The sequence below is a fragment of the Herpailurus yagouaroundi genome, unplaced genomic scaffold, assembly GCF_014898765.1.
Source record: "Herpailurus yagouaroundi ecotype Mexico unplaced genomic scaffold, PumYag 139, whole genome shotgun sequence".
Lineage (NCBI taxonomy): Eukaryota > Metazoa > Chordata > Mammalia > Carnivora > Felidae > Herpailurus > Herpailurus yagouaroundi.
The window spans coordinates 74,403,397-74,423,139 of record NW_024412394.1 but is presented as its reverse complement, the minus strand read 5'-3'; the positions used below and the strand labels follow the sequence as shown (position 1 = coordinate 74,423,139).

The 19,743-nt window shown below is 37.3% G+C and overlaps 1 protein-coding gene across 1 annotated transcript in view; it reads right to left on the bottom strand.

Annotated features, from left to right (window-relative positions):
- The window catches only part of RFX6 (regulatory factor X6), a 56,311-nt gene extending 38,721 nt beyond the window's left edge, over positions 1-17,590 (bottom strand). Inside the window, exons 1-5 of the mRNA XM_040474471.1 lie at positions 17,368-17,590; positions 16,902-17,058; positions 13,767-13,890; positions 11,188-11,249; positions 775-852 (exon numbers count right to left, since the gene is read on the bottom strand). Coding sequence (XP_040330405.1) covers positions 775-852; positions 11,188-11,249; positions 13,767-13,890; positions 16,902-17,058; positions 17,368-17,590 — 644 coding nt within the window. The remainder of the gene's footprint in view (positions 1-774; positions 853-11,187; positions 11,250-13,766; positions 13,891-16,901; positions 17,059-17,367) is intronic.
- Between the last annotated feature and the right edge of the window lie 2,153 nt (positions 17,591-19,743).

Genomic DNA, 19,743 nt, shown 5'->3' with positions numbered 1-19,743 from the left:
TGCAGATTTAATTACTAAGAGCTCCAGTATATGAAAAATAGTAATTGTATATTATCACTGGTTTTATTGGATATCACCCCAATAACGACCTCCTCCTGATGGTTAATGGCAGGTTAGAGAAATGTGTTATGATCATTAGTGTATTCCCTTTCACAGAGACTCAAACAGGGCAGTAACTTTATCTCACTTAAGGTAAGCTGGTATTCAAAGCATGTATTATTAGTGATGAGTTGTCATAAACTTTTCATCTTTGTAAGGTACTGATGAAGCACAGAGATTTTTACGTTATTTTATATTATTTTTAGAGGCTTTATAACCAACGTGGGGCTCAAACTCATGACCCCGAGACTAAGAGTCTCACGCTCTACCAACTGAGTCAGCCAGGTGCCCCAAAGACAGAGATTTTTAAAACAGGTTATTTCTTGGGGAAAAACATACATTTTCTGCCCTTATTTTATTGATTCCAGCCTGAAAACAGACTCAGCCTTGTGAGTAAATACTAATTTAAAAACAATTCTGCTTCCTTGATTTTTCCTTTTTATCTCTCTGGTATACCTTGTTCACTATTAATTTCTCATTAGCGATCAAAAATTACATAAATTACCCAATAATCTAGACCGTATCATTGCAAATGTCCATACAAAGTTGAAATTAAGGTCTGATGCTTAAAAGAAAACATTTCAATAAGCAAAATGAGAAAGTCTTTTATTCAATTGCTATTATGCATATTTCAGGAAATGCAAAGAATTTGTCTTGAAGAAAGTAGAACTCTACCTTGTCAGGCCCTTTCCAGAATAAACGGAGTGGTAATAGGCACTGCTCTCTTTGATGCCAATCCCATAATAATGATACCTAGAGCAAGGACAGGAACCAGCTCTGTGTTAATGAAGGAGGTTTTGGAAGGGGAGAAGGAGATAAAAGTACAGCTGAGGGAAAGAACAGCTAAGAACTGCAACCCTCTGATCACCTTCCTTTCCTGATTTTTTTTCAAGTAGCATCTTAATGTGTTAAATCGCTTTGATGGTCATTAGTCCTACTTATGGTCATATTTCTGGCTCTAGGATTAAAAAAGGAGAACAGCCAATCCCCTTCTAACCTCTAAAATATAGGCTTCAAAACCAAAAAAATTCATAAATGTAGACATTTAAATGTAACCACTTAAATTTGTAAATGTCAGCACTGGCTCCAAGTATATCAAGTGTCATTCTGCTAATTACCGGTTCAATTTGAATTTAGTCAATTGAAAAAGAAAATGATAGGTTTCCTTTAGAGTATATCTATTGGATGGAGTAAAAAAGTATGACATTGTATGGAGGAAGATATTAATGTCGTGCATAGGAATATATATGAAGCATGTGATCTTTCAAACGTTATTTTCCTCATGAGGAATGAGAAGCCCAATTCACTGTCATTTTCACTTCAAACTTCTGTGCAACAATGAGGGAAAAAAACTGTACCATGAATCAATGGAAATATGAAACATGGAATGTAACAGCGTCACAAATACTTTACTATAAATGTGTCTATGGATCCTGAGCCACTCACAAGTATAGCATTTCATCAGTTCTCAAGTTGTAGCTCATTCTCTTAAGCTGCAGACTCCTGACTTATTACACACCCAGGCACAAACACTATAATATTACACAAAAGCTAATCAAACAGTGGGAATTCAGTAAGGCTGGCTGAAGCCGAACTTCTGCCTTCCCTTTCGTTCCCAGCCCAGCACATGCAGCAGCACCATTACTTGGTTACCTATTGTTTCAATTTGCATTCATCTAAAATCAAGCAAGGAATGAAATAAAAGCGAATAAAGGGGTTGCCAGGGGACTCCGCTGTAACCGTATTTAGAATTTCATAACTTAGTATCATCATCTGAGTTTAAAGTGGACAAGGCAGTGCAGATCTAAGTTTCAAGGCCCCTTTTCTGACCTTAGCAATAAAAAATACAATAAAATAAAAAAGACTTGGCAGAACAAGTCCACCTCTAAACATTCCCAAGGCCCAGAACAAGAGTACAAATGAAAGCCCACATACCATATACTTAAATATTCAAATCTAAATCAAGCTTAAAAACTACTACATAAAATAACCCTGTCCTCCTAGCTTGACAGTTTTCCTCCATACTGATCTGGTAGGTGGGTTTGAATCTACAATTCTTCCATGTGTGAACATGGCGGTGGGAGAAGAGCCACCCTTAGCCCTTGTCTTCACAGCCCCTGCTCTTTTCTTCACTGTGAGGAGCCTCTTGTGAACACACAGCCTCCATGTCCAAGATCAATCCAACCTTCCAACCACCACCGCCAAAGAGCTACCTTCTGGTGGCTCAAGTCTATGTATACTGGTGGAACATAGCACCCTTCTCAGGATGGATGGGGGAAAGAGCCCCACATAAGAGGGAGAAGGCAAGTCTGGGCTCTTTGGACAAAGAATTCTGGGGTTCTGGGGACCTGAAACGTGGGCTGGAAGGAGGATGTGGTCTCTCGATGGACACATTTATTCAGGCTATGGCCCCCTTGTCTCCTGGGGAAGAAGAAAGCTGGAGGAGGGCCAGAATAGAGCCCCCTAAGCTGTGAGGCCCAGAGATGGGTTCTCTCCCATTAAGTTCTAAGGGCAAAGAAGTCACCTCTGATGACCCTGGGCTATTTGAGATAGAGAGAAAAGAGTTTTTAAATATGAAAACAAAAAATTACACATATTATACAAATGTTTTCAGAAAGAGCTATTATATTTGAGAAACAGTAATGGGGGGGTGATCAAGGTGAATGGTGATATTTTATGATTGCGGCACACTGGGAATAAGTTTTCAATACAAGGGCAATAAGTAGCCTGTTAACATGAAACAGAAGAGGTGGGTTTTTTTTGTTTTTTGTTTTTTGTTTTTTGTTTTTTGTTTTTGTTTTTTTTTTTTTTTTTGAGGCGATGGGGGGTAAGGGGAGAGACAGAGAGAGGGAGACAGAGGATCTGAAGCAGGCTCCACACTGTCAGTGCAGAGCCTGATGCGGGTCTCGAACTCATGAAATGTGAGATCATGACCTGAGCCGAAGCTGGAAGCCTAGTGGACTGAGCCTCCCAGGTGCCCCAAACAGAGGAGGTTTATAACTGCTCAAGTTTTACAATACAGAAAATAATCCTATAGTAGAAGAAGAATAAAAAACCCATCAGGTATAATGAAACAGAGGGGGAAATGGAGGAAATCCAAAAGTGATGGAAACCCCAAAATACGGAAATGACTAAGTCTCCAGTGAGAAACTAAAAGAAGGAAGCTTATTTAAGTCGTAAAGACCTTACCAAAAGCATTTATATTAACAGAAATAGATAAGGAAAAGACCTAAAAACCATGAAAACAATGAGCAGATTTAGAGGATATTTGGCAAGTGTATTACAATTAATAATTATTATAAAAAGTTAATGAACCTAAGAGTCTGAAATAAATATTAATATTTTTAATCAAGATATAGAACTAAGATATCAAAGGGAATTTCTTTCTATTAGAAGAAATATAGCAAAAGATGTTTGAGAACAAGCAGATCTATTACAATGTAAATATATTGTAATTTCATTTTCTCTTGCAAAGTTTTCTATTTATTCTCTAGAGACTATAGTTTAAATAACTGTATTTTATCCACTTGCTGAAGCAATATATGTTAAACATTGCTTTAAAAGTTGATAATTTTCCTTTATTAGAACGTTGATCTTTTGTTTCTCATCTATAATCTTTTTTCAATATGTAGATAATATTATACCATGGTAAAGTGGTTTGTCATGCAGATTTGAGAAGAAATTACATTGCCCGGTGGTAGACAAAAGTCACTGGGCAAGTCAAAGGGATGGCCAGGAGTTCAACAAATATTAGAAGACATACTGTGTCCTGACAACTATGCTAGATGTCAATACGATGAAAAAATAGACATGGGAAATCAGGGCAGGAAATTGTACCCTTGTTCATGGCTTCCTGAGCCCGACCACTTGCCAGTCATGGAACAGTGACCACACTGACCAATACTGAGGCACATTTTACTTTCATTATTAAAAATCACCTGATGATCAGGTTCTGTAAAAACTGCACCATCCTTTAGCACTCAAGAATCCTGACTAATATGAATTTGTAATTTTTTCTTACTTATGACTTTTAAGGAAATGGTATTCTTATTACACAATTCATTTGTTCCTTATTTTCTAAAATGACTGTATTATTTTGCCCTCTTCTTTCCAATAATGGGCAAAAGCATCTTTAAAAATGGAAGTGTGTAATATTTCCAACTACATTTAGAGTCAAGAGTTTACATCTTACGGCCCCACCCCACCCCCAGCAAAAGAAAATCCTTTTAAAATAATGTATTTTATTAGTAGGCTAAATGTAAATGCTGCTATCAACCCAGACATGCACTGAGCACTCTTTGTTTCAATGGGTCATGTTGCCTCTGTACTTGAGAAGTAAAATCTTTTTTATAATTTTGTATCTCAATTTTATTTGTGTTTAGAAATTCTTAAGTGAAAATATTTTTAATATGTTTGCACTCAGTATAAACACTTCCTCTTCTAGCTCAGCACAAATCATATTAAGCAAGCATTGGTAACTAAAAAGAATCATTAAGACCTATACCATTGATCTGGATTTTTCTTATTTGATGATCCATATGTAAACAAGGACTTCCAGAATGTAAGCTCCCTACAATAGGAAATCAGTAAACGTTTGTTGAATAAATAAATAACATGAAAAAAGTTAGAAATAATAATATGTCATAAAGAACACTTTAGAAACAGGATTTTTTCAATTAAGGGCATGCGTATAGTATCATATACTTAAATATATCAGCACAATTTTAAATTTGGTAGAGATCAAAGGATTTCTTGTCTAACATGATATAAGGAAATATACTAACTCCTTTAACCCTACCACAAACACAGTCTGAACTTATCTATCACTGTCACAATTACTTGTTCTCATAAATAACGTGTTTTCTCACCTTGGTGCTCTTTGTTGAGTTCTTCATGGGGAATGCCCTTTATTCCTTCATGTCCTCATTTCTTACTCATAGCTCAGGCATTGTAATTTTAATGCATGAAGCTTGCCTGGTTTCTCAGGAATCTAAGGCCTCTATGCCCTTTGAACTCCTCTCTTGGTCATTTATCCTATGTAATTTATATCTCATACCATTGGTGAGTGTATACGTGGCTTACCTCTCCTACTAAACTTTAGATTTAGAGGAAGAGAATTGTATCTTTTCCTTCATTGATTTCCTCCTTAGAAATTACTGTATAGAAAAATCTTCATTTATTGGATGAATCAATGTATCCTGCTAGAAATTTAGACACTGATAAAACACAAATTCTTTTAAAGCCAATAGTTTCAATAACTTCTTTGTAGCACTGTTTATTCCCAGGTTACCAGTAAAATATTGGGGTTGAATAAAAGTTGTATAGCTAAACAATATATACAAAGGGCATGAAATTAGCATATTTAAGTAGAAACACGATTGCTAGGAATAGAAATCTTAATATTTTCCAATGATCATTATAATGCTTTAGCACGTCTCCTATCTAGTTTCTTCTGGAACTAATAAAATAAATCTTTACTCCTTAATCTTCCAGATACATGTTATCATTTGAGTGATGATTTCATGCCTTTGAGAACAGAGAAGAGATAATAAATGAGTAGCTCTGTCCTCCTAAAGGTAAACCTCATAAAACTAGGAAGAGTAATTTCATGTAAAATATACATGGATTTTTCATCTCAATCCTTACATTTTATAGCATTATTTCACTGTTAATATATTCCCATAAAATAAGTTTGCTGCAAAATATTTGCCAGAAATACTCCAGTATTACAAAGACCTATGTTGGTGCATGCTGAATAAAAAGCACTGTCTACATAAGTGTGGGATAACTAGTTTTAATTAGTTATTTTTATTTATATACCACTACCCAATGCCTATTCTGTAGGTTACTCTGAATAGATTCCCAAACATTGCACAGTTCTTTCTCTCTATATGATTTTTACCCATTTTGCTTAAAAATGATATGTGAAAACTGCTTTAAAATCTTGGGTATGACTAGCTAATTTCTCTGAGAAAATGTTAGCATAATACAAGTAGTTTTGTGATTATCCAGCAAATTGTGTTCATTCATTAGTGTCAACTGTTCCTTAGTCTTATATCAAATAATAGATCATTTACATTTTAGGAATAAGGAAGATTTATTAATTTTTATGTCCACATTTTAAAGTGAACATGTTATAAAATAGAAAATATTTTTAATAGGACAAATGAAATTATTGCTACTCTTGCTGCTAAAATATTTACATTGCATCTAACACTTTTCTTCAGTTGCTGATAAATTTCTACCTGCACCTATAGTTCTTCTTTCCTATTTCAATCATGATATAGAATTCCTGAAACATATGTTCCTACTGAGCTGGTAGCCCTGATGTTAGTTTACACTACACGAATGATGACCGATAAGGAAATGATGGGATTAAGCTGTTCAGGGACTTGCAATAACTTACTGTGATAAGAGCAGCTGCCATATCAGTTTTATTAACCCACTAAATCACTACTAATAAATAAGATAATAGCTTTTGTCCATCATGTCTGAAAAGCAAGATTTGACTGATCAAAGTCTACGAGAAATTAAAATGTAACTTCAAATCAAACAGTCTACTGTGTACATGAAATCTACTTGGTGGTCTCGACTATCAGCTATCCTGAGCAATGGTGGGATACAGGCTCTTTTTCTTAATCACTGTATCTCTAGGGCCTAGGAAGTACCAGCACACTCAATAAAATGCTTATTAAATAAATGAAGCTTAATAGTGCAAGTTTTTTGATAGCGTATATCCTATCCTGCTATTTGCATCCTAAAACCTCTTTAGCACCATGCTCTGTACATTGATATAAATATGAATGGATTGATTATGGATATAACACATTTATAACATAAAATAGACAAAAATTGCTTTGCATTACTCTTTTGTGCCTATATGATTTTGTTTCATTTTTACTTTTTCAAAATCCAAATTTAAAAATACTGCCCAGAAAAAAAAAAAAAAAAACAGGTGTATATTTTGGCATTGGTAGTAAATCAAAAGAAGAAAAAAAAAAAAACTCAAAAGACAACACAGTTTTATCTGGGTGTTGAGAATGTACAGAATCTGTCACTGGGGCTTCTTGGCAGGGAGGGGAGGGTGACAGTGAAGGAAGGGACAGAAAGCTGAGCTGCTAATGCCCCTGTAAACTGATTGGCTTTGTCCCCAGGGCACACTCAGGTTAGGTGTTCTAGGGTGAGGCTTTGTGACCCCAAGAGTTAACCTTTAAAGACTTTTTTCCAGAACTCTTGGCACTACTGGCTTCTTATGTAGAACGTCAGACCTGCCCCTGGAAACAAATGTTTCAATTTTTAATTGTTTCTAAGTTTGACAGTGCATGATATCTGGTGATCTGTGATATCTACCTAGGTAGTCTGTCCATTTGGATTTTTGTTTTGTTTTGCTTTTAACATATCTGTTTTAAATATTTTATCTCTTCCTTTTGGCTGAATAAATTTTGCCTCATTTTATTTAGTTACACGTTTTCATCTTTCATGTTCGTGAGGTCCTTGAAAGTAACACCTGCATAAAGGTGAGTTGTGAGAACTGATCATTTTAATACCAGTTATGACAGAACTTAGGGAGAAAAACCTTGAAAATAGACACAAAATTCACTCTTCTTTTTTAGATCCTACCAATCACCTCTTTGTCACAAAGATCAGTGTTTCCCAAACTTTTGGATTTCCTACATGGAGTAAAATTTGAAAAGTAACATTGTTCCATGAACCCTAAAGGCTGCCAGGGACGGTTTTAGAAATAGTGGTGCTATCTTGTGTCCAGAATACATAAGAACTTTTTGAGTTAATCAGGATCAAAATCAATTCTGTCTGAAAGACTCAAATGAAATGACTGGATATACTCTAGCTATTCTATGAGAATTTGGCAACAATTGAGAGCTTATGTTTTTAGATAACCATCACTAAACAGTTATATAATGTCAATATATTTTAATAAATGGTCCACAGAACTTAAAATAAATTAATACTTAGTTTAAATTTTTCAAATAATTCAATAAACATTTAGTGATAGTATGTTTAAGGCACTAGAATAAACACTACCCCAACAAGTTTTGCAAAATTAATAGTAAAATTTGGAGAAATTATAAATTTCTCTTTCTCCAAAATATGCTAACTTTCTTCATTTATCTTTCTGTTTCACAGATTGTTCATATTTCTATAGACATAAAATATTTTTCATAAAGATGTACATTTTTAAAATATTAAATAGCCATTAAAAATGATGAATGTGAAGATAATATACCAAGATAAAGAAATGCTTGGGACAAAAATTAAAGGGCGCCTAGGTGGATCAGTTGGTTAAGCCTCCAACTCGATTTCAGCTCAGGCCACAATCTCATAGTTCGTGGGTTCGAGCCCCGCATAGTGTTCTGCGCTGACAGCAAGGAGCCTGATTGGGGTTCTCTCTCCCTCTCTCTCTGCCCCTCACCTGCTCTCTGTCTCTCTCTCTCTCTCTCTCTCTCCCCCCCCCCCCGTAAATAAATAAATAAATAAATAAATAAATAAATAACAACAACAACAAAAGAATAATTACATCAAACCATTGCCAACTGCAAGATTCACAAACTCTCCATCTTGCCCTATCTTTCAACATACTTGTTTATGTATGGAAAAATTTTTCCCCAGGATATCAAAATATCAAAAAATATAACAAGCAAGTTATAAAAACCAAATGTCATACTGCGAAAGAAGGAAAAAAATTCAAATTTTAATAATTTGCTCTTGGGCACATCTGCTTTTAGATATCAAACAAATTTCCTGAAATTACCACATGTTTGTCCATAAACCTAAACACTGGAGCCTCACAGAGTCACAATGGACAGGGTTAATGATTCATCCCTAATCCTAAAGGCTCCTTTTAGGATTAATTGACTTTCCCAGCAGCCTGCCTGCCTGCCTTCTTGTAGATCCTGTGAAGGGGATTTCTCTGCATTGCTTTGCCTCTTTTTCTACTATTTATCTACTTCCAACATTATCTCATCTCTCTTCTACCCACACAATTCAATAGGAATCAAATTCAGTAGAAATCAGCCAGTTAACGTGATTCAAGTTTGATAAACAAGTTAGAAGGGAAGAGCCAATTCACTCTTTTTCAATCTGGCATTTCATTCCTCCTTCTCACACCACATACTGTTAACACCAATAGGGTCAATTAAAGAAATATTAATTGGTAATCAATTATGTAGCCAACAACAGAAAGGATATAAAAATGAATGAGACAAAGTCTCTATCCTCAAAATATTATCTTTTGAGGGGAAGAGATAAGGTAATTACACACTAAGAATGAACCAATGAACTGCTGTGAGGCTATGAAGAAAGAGCCTATAAGAAATCAAGAAATAAGAAAAATTTCAAAAGAAGAGGAAGTTTATGAAACATTCTTTTCTCTTCAATGGATAAGCTTTCAAAATACCTGTAGGGAAAAGGCATTTTCCAGGGAAGAAGACCGCATAGATGAAAGAATGACATTTGGAGGTGAAACAAAGGGTGCTGGGCACTAATTTCGTGGGAGCATAGGCTCCATGCTGAGAGGTGAGTAGATGATAAGGTAGGAAAATGGTTTGGGACTAAATCATAATGGACCCTGAATGTCAAAGTGAGAAAAATTTGAGCATGACAGAGATACAATTGAATTAAAACTGTTAGAAGGCCAATTTGGAAAAACTGTATTGAAAGGACTGGAAAGATACAGTGAAAGCCAGATTATGAAAGTGAGAATGGAGAGAGACCGATTCAAGAGAATTCATAAAGTAAGATTTATTTTTTGGCAAGTGACTAAAGCTGAGCTAGCCAATAAGGTTGCTCCTAGCCACGTGTAGGTAGTGACCACTTGAAATATGACTAATCAGAATTGAGATGTGCTGTAGGAATAAAACACACAAACACTTAGTGGGGAAAAAGAATGAAAAATATCTCAATAATTTTAATTTTGATTACATGGTGAAATGATACATTGGACTAAATAAAACATATTAAAATTAAATAACACCTGTCCCTTTTTACTTTTTTAATGTGGCTACTAGAAATTTTTGAATTAAATATGTGGCTGCATTATATTTGATTGGGCAATGCTGAACTAGATGTTGGGACGGAAGAAGACATTGGATGAGCTAGAAAATGAATGGGAGAAGAGGGAAGGGGGCCTGGCAGTTCTGTGACAGAGAAACCATAGGAGAAGTTTTACATATTGATTTATTTTAAGAGGGCACTGTCAGCAGGTTCACATGCTAGACAGGTGCCAAGGAGGATGAGTAACAGTAAAATTGAGCCATAGGGTTTTTGTCTATGTAAAGAAATGGACTGTTACCATGTGAACAATGGTAAGATAAGTGAGCACAGCTACTCTTTCGAGGAATAGCAATGAGAAGGAAAATAATAGAGCAATTGTGAAGAGTACAGCAGGTCTGAGATGCGTCTGTTTTTATCAACATAAAAGAGATCTGAATCTGTTTGCAGGCAGAAGGAAAGGAAAAACTGAAAACACAGTGGACAGAGGAAATAATGGACGAGTAAGAATGTGTAACGTGTAACTCTACAGAGATTGCCACAAGAGAAAAGAAAAGCTAAAATTATCAAGAGAACTAACTCTATGTTTACATTAAGAGATGACCAAAGAAGTCATTTGTGGAGGTCATTTGTCTTGAAGGGAAAAGAAGAGGATATTGAAATTATTATCTGGGAAAGAAAACCAAAGGAAGAACCTGAACCATGCTTCAACTCCTGACTTTGGCCTTGCTCTTTGGGAATGCTGTGGTTCCATCTGGACACTTATTTAGCCATATATACTACCCTTTCAGGACACCAGTGCCTTCAGTAGTGGATTTAAGATTGTAAAAATGATTTTTTTTTATCAGCAGAAATAATATATTATGATTTTTCAGTATAAATTTTGCTTTTTAAACATTATTCCAAAATCTACTTTTTTTCTTTTTAGTTCTTACAGTTGGTAAAAAATCTGCTTCATCAAGAAGAGAACACGTGATTCCATTCACTGATAAAAACAATACTCATTTTACACGTGTCAATCCTCCTATACGGTGTATCATATGTACAGATCTGATATCTATGCTCATTAACATATCTTACTTTGAATGGCCTCTTGTTCCAAGTCGCCGAGTCGTTAAGAGGGGGAATTTCTGGCGAATTGTCTAAAAAGAAAATCAATTACTTTAGTTTTTAGTAAACGTGTGGTTCTGTTGCAAGCAACTTGTGGCCAGTTAATTCAAGAAAGTAAATGTTGAACTTTGGGTAAAATTTAGTCTGGAAGAAGTAATATTCTACATACTGACAAGCAATTGATAAGCAATAATACACCAGCAGAGGCAAGGAGGTAGTTTTTTTTTTTTTAATATGAAATTTATTGTCAAATTGGTTTCCATACAACACCCAGTGCTCATCCCAAAAGGTGCCCTCCTCAATACCCATCACCCACCCTCTCCTCCCTCCCACCCCCCATCAACCCTCAGTTTGCTCTCAGTTCTCAACAGTCTCTTATGCTTTGGCTCTCTCCCACTCTAACCTCTTTTTTTTTTTTTTTTTCCTTCCCCTCCCCCATGGGTTCCTGTTAAGTTTCTCAGGATCCACATAAGAGTGAAACCATATGGTATCTGTCTTTCTCTGTATGGCTTATTTCACTTAGCATAACACTCTCCAGTTCCATCCATGTTGTTACAAAGGGCCATATTTCATTCTTTCTCATTGCCACATAGTATTTTAATAAGATTGTTTTACTGCCCCGTCTCAATTTCCAAAGCGAATCATACCAGTATCTGCTTTTGCTTCATGTTGCTTACTACCTTATGTACCTAGAGGAAAGACTTGAGTGTCTTTACAATAATTTTATCCAGAGATTTATCAAAATTAAGTATCAATCTCCAACTCTGAAAAAACACAGGAAACTTTCTCCTTCCTTCCAGATATCCACAGCAGTGTTTTAAATTGTTTCTTTACTATGTCCCTTTCTCTAAAATTTGCTAAAAATTAGCATCCAATTAAAGAACAAAATCTGTTCTACATATAACAGGAATTGTATGATCTCCTAAGGGGCTCCGCAGCAAACTTTTTGTATATGTCAGTTTCTTGGGGGAACCAATTCTGTAGTTTTAATCAGATTCTCAAGATATTTCATCACTCCCCAAACAGTTAAGATTACTGCCATAAGGTGGAACAAAACAGTGCAAAAATGGACGTTAGCAGTTGTCTTACGCAACTTGCTCATTTTAGGGAATAAGTGAACTGAGTTTTGAAAAAATTAAGTGCTTTTCAGAAGGCTTCACAACAAATTTGTCACTGTCTAGGCCAGAACCCGAAGAATGAGATTACCATGCACCATATCACACTAACTCCCATAAGCAGAGAGGCTTCAAAATAAGTTTATAAATTATTTGATTTTCAAAAACTGAGAAGCTCGACTATAGTATTCATTATTTTCTGGACAATGAGTCCCTCTACAGGTTAGAATTTAGATTTCAGTTTATATGAGATGCAATGTTTGAGCCCTAAGCTTCCTATAGTTTTTCTAGAATATCCTAAGTTCTTAGCAGAGCATGAAAAGAATCTCGAAGGAGAAACATTTCCCAAGAGATTGATATCCTGTCTTGATTTTCAAAATAACATCAACATACATAAATATGATAATGCCAATTCTACAGATTCCCATCCTAACCATACAGTTGGGTAGAAAGGAATGTTTTTAAATAAGCGATGCTTCACCAATTCTGTCACAACATTTTAGAGTTTGGGGTATAAACATACTCAGAGTGAAATGGAGAATCAAGGGAACTATTTCATGAAATAAAGTAAAAATTATTAAAAACTCATATACTTGAACTAGCTAAATAATAAACACAATCACCAGTTGCATTAACAAGATACTTGTCACCACCACTTAATTTTACTTCTCAATACAGGCTATACCATACTCTTTTTTTTTTTTTTCAACGTTTATTTATTTTGGGGACAGAGAGAGACAGAGCATGAACGGGGGAGGGGCAGAGAGAGAGGGAGACACAGAATCGGAAACAGGCTCCAGGCTCTGAGCCATCAGCCCAGAGCCTGACGCGGGGCTCGAACTCCCGGACCGCGAGATCGTGACCTGGCTGAAGTCGGACACTTAACCGACTGCGCCACCCAGGCGCCCCTATACCATACTCTTTAATGCATCCCTCTTTGAAGGGAAATGTCACTGCTCAAATGGAGATTCCTTTATTATTTTTTTTTAATTTTTTTTAAATGTTTATTCATTTTTGAAAGACAGAGAGAGACAGAGCACAAGCAGGGGTGGGGTGTAGAGAAAGGGGGACACAGAATCTGAAGCAGGCTCCAGGCTCTGAGCTGTCAGCACAGAGCCCGACGCGGGGCTTGAACTCACGAACCGCGAGATCATGACCTGAGCCAAAGTCGGACGCTCAACCAACTGAGCCACCCAGGTGCCCCAAATGGAGCTTCCTTTAATATCACATTAAATCATCTGATAGCTAAGGTTCTAATATTCAAAACATAGAGTAGTTCCAGGTAAAACCTATAGTAGGTAAAATCAAGATAAAATGCTTGTGAAACAAATTTCTTAAAATTCTGTAAAAAAATTTACTTAGATGCATTTGTTTCTATACTGTCTTCCAGACATGACTTTAGCAGTAAAGTAGTATGGCCAATATGTCATTTACCTTTCCAAAGGTGGCTGCACAGGCTGGCTCCAATTTCTCTTTCCTGCAGAAATCTAAATAGTGCGCATAAAGGATGCACCGTGGTAAGCAAACTCCCTCACACACAATGTAATTCTCTTCAAGCCTAAAAAAAAAAAAAAAAAAAAAAAAAAAGGCAGAAAATTAGGTCAAACCTTTTCTTTATTTCTCCTTTCCTTTCCCCTTTCACATTGATTTAATGACTGTTTTGAATACAGACGCTATACAATGAGTTCATGAGCAGACATGAGCAGACCTTCTTTATTCCGGATATTATTAAAAGTCAGATCACAAGAATTAATGTTAGAAGAACAAGAACCCCAATGAATACCTGCTAGTGGAGTTAAAATACCCTGGTCAATGTAAAACCACTCCTTTCTGGTCTGTATCTCAAAGAATAGGTCTTATTTCTATGGAAATCCTCACTATTCATTATGGTTTGCTCTGTGAGATGCAAATATGTATGAATGGTAAAATTGAAGGAGATGGTTTTTTAAAAGACTATTCTCAACACTAATGGGCTGCCAGGTTTCAGGCTGGCAAATGCCTACAATCTCTTACTTTCATTCCCAAACTAGTCCTGAGCCCTAAATGGTTAGGGAAGCATGATGATGCATTTATTTGCAAAACACCGAAGAGTAAACTCACTTCACTGAAGTCTGAAATGGTACTGATCTACTTCTACCCTATGCCTTTTGCTGTGATCAAGTACCATAATTGCCTGAAACATACCATGCACTTGAAACATAATGTACTTCTCTATAGATGTCTCCAAATATGACATACAAATTCAACTCTGTTACAAATGCAATTGTATAAATTTTGAAAATTTAGACACAATTCTATTTGAATTCTACATTGCAATTAAACACAATTTATATAAATGTAATAATGTATACTCAAGTGTTATAAATACCTAAACAGCAATCGAGAAATCAGAACTTGTAGATTGTATTCCCAATTTTCCTAACAATTCAGTAGGTGATATTGACTAAAATTTACGTACACCCATTTTCTGTATAGTAAAATTGTAATTATTACTATATAGGAACAACGCAATATTGAGCATGCATTCAGATTAAAATTGAGTGAAACTAGTCACATCTCTGATTTAGCATATTCCCTAAATGCATGAGATAAAAGCTAAAGGAGATGTTCATCAGACTTTAAAGCATCAGATGTTCATACTTCTTTGAAGAAGAACAAAACAAAACCCAGTCAGATTTGCATCCACAAAACTAAACCTAGCTGACAGTTGAAAACTGGAGTTACTTAGATTTTTCATTTTAATTTTCAGCTCCAATTTTTAATATCCCCAATAATCTATATAACCATGAGGGAAAATTTTTCGAAGTACAAATAAGTCACTCAGTTTCTAGAAAACTCTATGTAACACTCTTTTATAGGGAAAGTTCAAACAAAAGTATAGCATTTTAAATTTCAAAAAATGAAAATCACTAAGAAAACATTCAACTATTTAAAAATTATATTTTAATGGCATGCATAAAATGTCAACTGTTCATGTGGCTATTTAATGTTGTTGCAGGCATTGTCTTTATCTTCAAAATACTGGATAATCCCATCCATGAATATGGCTAATTTGGGGTATAACCTGTTTTTCTTTAATTATAATGCAGTCACTCATATTTATAAAACAAAAAAACAAGTTTGTTCACATTCACTCATTTGAGGGAAAAACTGAAAGTGATAATTCAGCAGTTCTCCACAATATATCTTTAAGCAATACTGCCCCAATTATACTAATAAAATAGCTGTATCTAAAATATTCCAGATAATTAACTCAAATATTTACTGCCCCAGTGTATTTTTAACCAGTCAGTGTGACATCAACTTCAATAGTTAAGCCACAACTTTAGAAGAATATTTGGTTTAGATTTCAAATATTTGAAAAGGTGTAAGTATATAATCACAAAAATTTAGTATATGCAAACTGTAATTCAGGGTTTAAATAGCTGAAAAAAAGTTAGGGTTTTTTTTTTTTGCTAGATTTTTAGACATTATTTTTTTCTATTGTATTTTTCTAAGGTTTAGTTCATACTTTACATACATACAGATTATACAACTAATCAGTAAATAAACCTTTTAAGTTATTTGCTTGTTACTTGTAACTTGGAAGGAAATATATACTCCTATTCACACTATGTGGGGAAGCTTAGAGTTTTTACTTTAGATCCCTCTTCCTTTTTGATCAATATTACAAAATGCTCTTCATATGTAGAAAGCCTACTGATAAACTCTTGGTTTTTTTGTTGTTGTTGTTGTTTTGTTTTTTAATTTTTTTTCAACGTTTATTTATTTTTGGGACAGAGAGAGACAGAGCATGAACGGGGGAGGGGCAGAGAGAGAGGGAGACACAGAATCTGAAACAGGCTCCAGGCTCTGAGCCATCAGCCCAGAGCCTGACGCGGGGCTCGAACTCACGGACCGCGAGATCGTGACCTGGCTGAAGTCGGACGCTTAACCGACTGCGCCACCCAGGCGCCCCAAACTCTTGGTTTTAAAAGAGTTTCCATAAAATCCAATTCATGATATTTCATCACAATAAATCATATATGACAGGTGCTATAAAAATAGTTGAACATTTATTTAATAGAGATATTTTAACTGAATTTTCAATATCTTCTAGTTCAAATGCATTTCACCTAATGACCAGTATACAATTGTTTATTTGCCCTCATATGGATAAAGGCAATATTTAAGATCCTTCCTCCTTTTAAGGTGGTTTGAAGAATCATGTTTTATAAACAAAAAGACGATCAAATAACAAGTATATAGGGACCGAATTGATTGCATGTTAAGCAAATAAGTCATAAAAAGCATTCATTATTGCTGACATTTGATGAAATTATAGTTTATGTCAATAGTGAATAAAGTGATGGGTTTTTGTATTGAGATCATTTTTCATCAACACTAGACTAGACTATGTCTCCAAACCAAACATTCATTTAAAAAAAAAAAAAAAGATTCATTTTCTTTTGGTATCTTAAACTTGCCCCCAAAGTTTGAGGTAGAGGCAAATTGGGAAAAGCAGATTCTGAAGATACTGACTTTCAAAACTCAACGGGTGCTGAAAAGTATCCCCCGTGGGAGACTTACCACTGCAGGGTGAGCTGAGTCTGCTTCTTTTTATCCTTCATCATCTGCGTGACGGTTTTCTTCTGAGAGAGGTGTAGATCGGCTGCTTTGGTTTTGCTGTCGTGACTGTCTGCATCCTCTTCTTCCGAGGAAACGTTACCATTGCTTAAACGCATTTCTGATTGCAAGTTGAAAGGGTGGTAAAGACAATCAGAATGCAAAATCAGTGAAGGAGCCTCTAAAAGTACCAAATTGGTGCCAAACTGGGTAGCCCAAGGGGGTGGGCAGGGGGTTGAGACGGGAACTAAGCCAAATCCCTTAGAGTTCATTTCCAGGTGACCAACGTTTTCCTGGGGAAAATACAAAGATCAGGACGGGACATTCTCCATGTATGTTATGTCTGCGGTGTGTTTACTTTTCCTGTGGGGTGCCCTTCTTAGAATTCATCCCTTCCCAGCCACATCCCCCGAGGGGGCAGAGCACTCACCCGATTTAACTCCCGCCGGCAGCTCCGGGTCTTCCCCTCTCTCCGCGCTGCCCAGCGCGCCGCCGGCCGCCGCCGCCAGGTACACCCTTTCCTCGGGGTAAATGAGCAAGCCCTTGCCCAGGAGCGGCCCACAGCACTCCTCCTGGGCCTCGGGGGAAACTTGGGGCGAAGGCTGCGCCTGCGCCTGCAGGAAGGTGTCGTCCAGCTCCGGGACCCTGGCCATCCTCTGGCCGCGGGAGACCTGGGCACCAGCCGCACGGCCCGCGGAGCCCAGAGCCCAGGGCGGGGCGGGGCGGGGCTGGGGACCTGCGGCCGCGGGGGCGGGGGCGGAGACGGCAGGCTCCCGAGCCCCGCGGCGTCGCGGCGAAGGAAGGCCTTGCGCAGGGACTGCGCGGACCGAGGCGGGACGGCCTTTCTCCACCTGTCCGCGGTTCCGGCAGACGCTCAGCTCGGACTCCCTTCCTCACCTGCGCCTCTCTCCCCCGAGTCCCATTCCCCACACCTCCCCCCTTCTCTCCGCCCTTGCTCACGTCTGGCGCTGGGCCCGAGGGCACTTTTCACATTCACACCCGGAGCTCCCGGAAACATCTGAGAAAACCCCACTCTCTTCCCGAGGGAAGAGCTACTGCAACTGTCTCCATCCCTAACTCGCTCGTCAGACTTAAAGGACGCACGGGCCCTGCAGCCTTGAATCTGCGAGGCCAGAGCACCACTCAGTCTTTGCACAACCTGGGCCGGGTTTATTGATTCTCGGATTAATCTCAGGGGTTGGGGAAGGCTCTCTTCTCAGTGACGGGGCCGGACGCCATCGCATCACGCACGTGTCCAGACTTCCCTGCTCGAGGGTGCACCCTCGAGGGTTCTGATCCCAAGCCTCGCCTCTTTCGAGGATCTAACCTTCAGCATGGAGGAAACGATTCAATTGTTCCCTGCAATATTTTGGGACTTAAAAGCATCCCTGACAATTCCTCACCTATTGTACCTACGGGTAGTGCAGTGGACGTTGCTGTGATGAAAAATGAAGCCGCCACATTTCATTTCCAATCCAAAGGAGTCATGTGGGGTGGAAGAAAAGGTAACTTGTGCTCTCTTTAAGAAGTCAGTAGAGAGTTGGGGGTGTGTGTTGCCACATAATCTTCCATTCTTTCCATTTCTCTTCTTTCGACAAATACGTGCTGTGCTTACTCTATGCCTAGTGCGCCCCAGAAAAAGCAAGGAAGCTGTTTTGGTTCACACTGCCTCGCCACAGCCAACAACCTGTCATCTTCTTGTGGAGCATTAGAAAGAGAAATCACCCCTTAACCCAAATTTAATATTAAACTACATTACATCAAAATTTAACTTAGAAAAACCAAAATGGGACTCGAGGTGGTGGATGGCTGAAGGGTGAACTATAGACAGGAATAATATGATCTAAGAGTATTAACCTGCTTAGGCACCCAAGATTGTGGATATATTTGAAACTTTCCCTGTTTTTAGCACCACTTGTTGGGAAAGGCATCACTTTTCTGTTGAAGGATTTCTCCCTACCAGGTACCACCAGTGGCTGGGTCCAGGCTGGAACCACCCACCCATTCATGCACCCAAACCTGGGAGGCTATACCTCCCAACCAAGGGACAACTTTGCATATCAGTTTCCTCTACCTAGGCCTTAAAAGGCCAAAGAACTTTCTCAGTGCCTGGAGCTTAGCTCTACAATACTACAGTTTAGAATGTTCCCCCTTTATAGAGACACCTTCAGACATAGATTAACTCTGTGTATGCAAAAAGACTCTGCTATTTATATCACATAATCAGAAAAGAAAATATTCAGGAAAATGACTGGGAATTCTTTTTGAATTTTTAAAAATACAGACCACTTAATATCCAGGCTAAGTGTGTGTGTGTGTGTGTGTGTGTGTGTGTGTGTGTGTGTTACAGACACTAAATGAATATCTGGCAATTATCCAGCTGAATTAATCAAAGGAAACAAACCAAGCTCACTGAATGCTTTCCATGAACTTTTTTGTCTTAGTTTTAAACAAACCATCTGCCCTACAAAATAACATGTAATTTCTTTGTGCTTCTAGTCAGAAATATAAACTATAGACCTATAACAAGTGAAGAAATTGAATCAGTAATCAAAAAAAATTCTACATAGAAAAGCCCAGGACAAAAGGCTTCACTGATAAATTATACATGTTAAAAAAGAATTAATGCCAATTCTTCTCAAGCTTATGAGAACCAGTAAGAACAGTGCTCAATGGGGGGGGGGGGGGATGTCATTATCTAAATTTTTACTTGTAGTTATAATTAATCTGAGCTCATGAAGCCAATATTTTAAAGATGTAATAATGATAAGTCATAAGATCCTAGGCAGGAAAACAGTTAAATATG